Consider the following 2,341-nt stretch of genomic DNA (forward strand, 5'->3'; position numbering starts at 1 on the left):
AACTTGCTTACATTTACAAGGCTAATTAGAGCTGGAGACAAGATGAGAAACCAAGCTTATTTGATCCAAAGCTCTTAATCTCTGACTTTAAAGCATCTAACTAGTTCCAGACAGAATTTCATTATGTTCATCATACAAATTCTCTTCTATAATCCAGATTCATTGTCATTGTTGTCCAGTTCCATGACATATTCTTGTTCTTACATCACCATATAACCTATTGCTCCTACGCTACAAGCTTGTACATCATGTAACTGTACGAAAGAACATGAGATTAAATCAAGCACAAAAGAAAATGATGTAATTAAGAGATGCAGTAAACATGAGATGTATGAAGTTGCTGCTGGCATAACACAGCATACTGTTCTATGGCAAATGGTTTTTGCAAGTAGGAGTACACTCAAATGATAAAAAGTATAGTATAGTAAATACATATACAAGTAACAGTTATTTATTGTCATTATCAAGTATTATGTACTATACATAATTGTATGTGCTGTACTTTTATATGACTAGCAACATAGTAGGTTTGTTTATACCAGCATTGCCACAAACATGTGAGTAATGTGTTGCTCTATGATGTTATATTAACTACGATGTCACTAGGCGATGAAAATTTTTCAGCTCTGTTATCTTATGGGACCACCATCGTTCATGTGGTCCATTGTTGACTGTTTTCCTCTTTTAAAAGAAAACAAAAAAAAATTCATTCTAGCTGTAGTGCTGGATATAAAGAGTATTCAAGAATATTGCTGTTGATCTGTTTCATATCTACAACCAGGGCGACACTATGACTTTTGTAGACCCGTGGTACTTTTGTCCTCGTGGGTTCTTTCCTCCATAAAAAAATATTAAAAATGATATTTTATGACCTCATTGGTATAAAGATGAGTATAATCCAAGTCGTATTTGATTATATTTATTTTTCTTCTTATTTTAAAAGTAATGAAAACATTTCATGGGCTTGTAAAACTGTTGTGGGCTCTAGGCACTGTGCCTACTATGCCTTAATGGATATGTCAGCCCTGCCCATATATGGATATGTGGACTCCTGAAGAATATTGATTCAGACAGGATAATTGACTGTCCCAAGTTTAATCAACTAAGAAGGGGAATAAATCTCTCTAAAATATCACTAGATTTTTTTTTTTACCTAAATGCTCTAATCACAAGATTTATTCATCATCAGTATTCATTATTTGCCCCCAGAGCTTCTTCATGACAGTTTTTACTTCTGCATTTCTGAGGGTGTAGATTAAAGGGTTCAGCATTGGAGTTACTATGGTGCAAAACACAGTCACAGCTTTGTCAGTGGGGAAGGAGGCTGTGGGTCTTAGGTACAGGAATGAACAAGGTACAAAGAATGAAATGACAACAGCGACATGAGAGGCACATGTAGACAGGGCTTTGCGACGACCTTTAGAGCTATGAGTCCTCAGGGAGCGCAGGATGACAACATAGGATGCAACTAGCATAGAAAAAATGAGCAAGCACAGTGACCCACTGTTGGCAGTAATCAGGGGCCCCAAAGTGTGAGTGTCTGTGCAGGCTAGCTCCAGGAGAGGTATTAAGTCACACATAAAATGGTCAATGACATTGGGGCCACAGAATGGTAACTGGACTATGTACAAAATCTGGATCCCTCCATGAAGAAGCCCTAAAACTCCAGCCATTCCCACCAGGAAACCACACACAGGTCGGCTCATGATGGTCATATAGTGCAAGGGCTTACAGATGGCTACATAGCGGTCATAGGCCATGGAAATTAACAAGATGATTTCAGTTCCAGCAAAGAAATGTTCAGCAAAGAGCTGAGTCATACAGCCATTGAAGGATATGGTGTTCTTTTTGGAGATCAAGTCAAAGATCATTTTGGGTGCTATGGAAGAAGAGTAGAAAACATCTATAATAGACAAATAGGACAGAAAAAAGTACATGGGAGAACCCAGGTCTGGGCTGATGAAGATGGTGACTGACATGAGCAGGTTACCTGTCAGTGTGATCAAATAGGTGATTAAAAACACAACAGATAAGACTTTCTGCAGTTCTGGATTCTGGGTCAGGCCCAGTAGGATGAATTCTGTTACATTCCTCATCTTTATCAATTCAGCTTGGGTTGTGGTTCATCTGGAAAGATCACAGTATTTTTGAGTGATGATATTTTAATTTCAGTACTAAAATATTCCATCACCTCTTTAGTCCTGGTCTCTGGGATTTGTGGAGCTATACCTTCCACTCAACTCTGTCATTTTGTAGATAGTTGTAAAGAAGAATGGAAGGAGATTAAATTTCTTTTTATTTATATTAACTAAATACTTTACAAATACCACAATAAAAGCAA

General features: G+C 37.4%; 1 protein-coding gene across 1 annotated transcript; it reads right to left on the reverse strand.

The window, feature by feature from the left end:
* Positions 1-1,175: 1,175 nt before the first annotated feature.
* LOC102886388 (olfactory receptor 4C45) lies at positions 1,176-2,099 on the reverse strand. The gene has a single exon (XM_006908133.2). The coding sequence runs from the start codon at positions 2,094-2,096 to the stop codon at positions 1,176-1,178; it is 921 nt and encodes a 306-aa protein (XP_006908195.1). The 5' UTR covers positions 2,097-2,099.
* Between the last annotated feature and the right edge of the window lie 242 nt (positions 2,100-2,341).

This window comes from Pteropus alecto, unplaced genomic scaffold (genome assembly GCF_000325575.1).
Source record: "Pteropus alecto unplaced genomic scaffold, ASM32557v1 scaffold71, whole genome shotgun sequence".
In the NCBI taxonomy this organism is placed as follows: domain Eukaryota; kingdom Metazoa; phylum Chordata; class Mammalia; order Chiroptera; family Pteropodidae; genus Pteropus; species Pteropus alecto.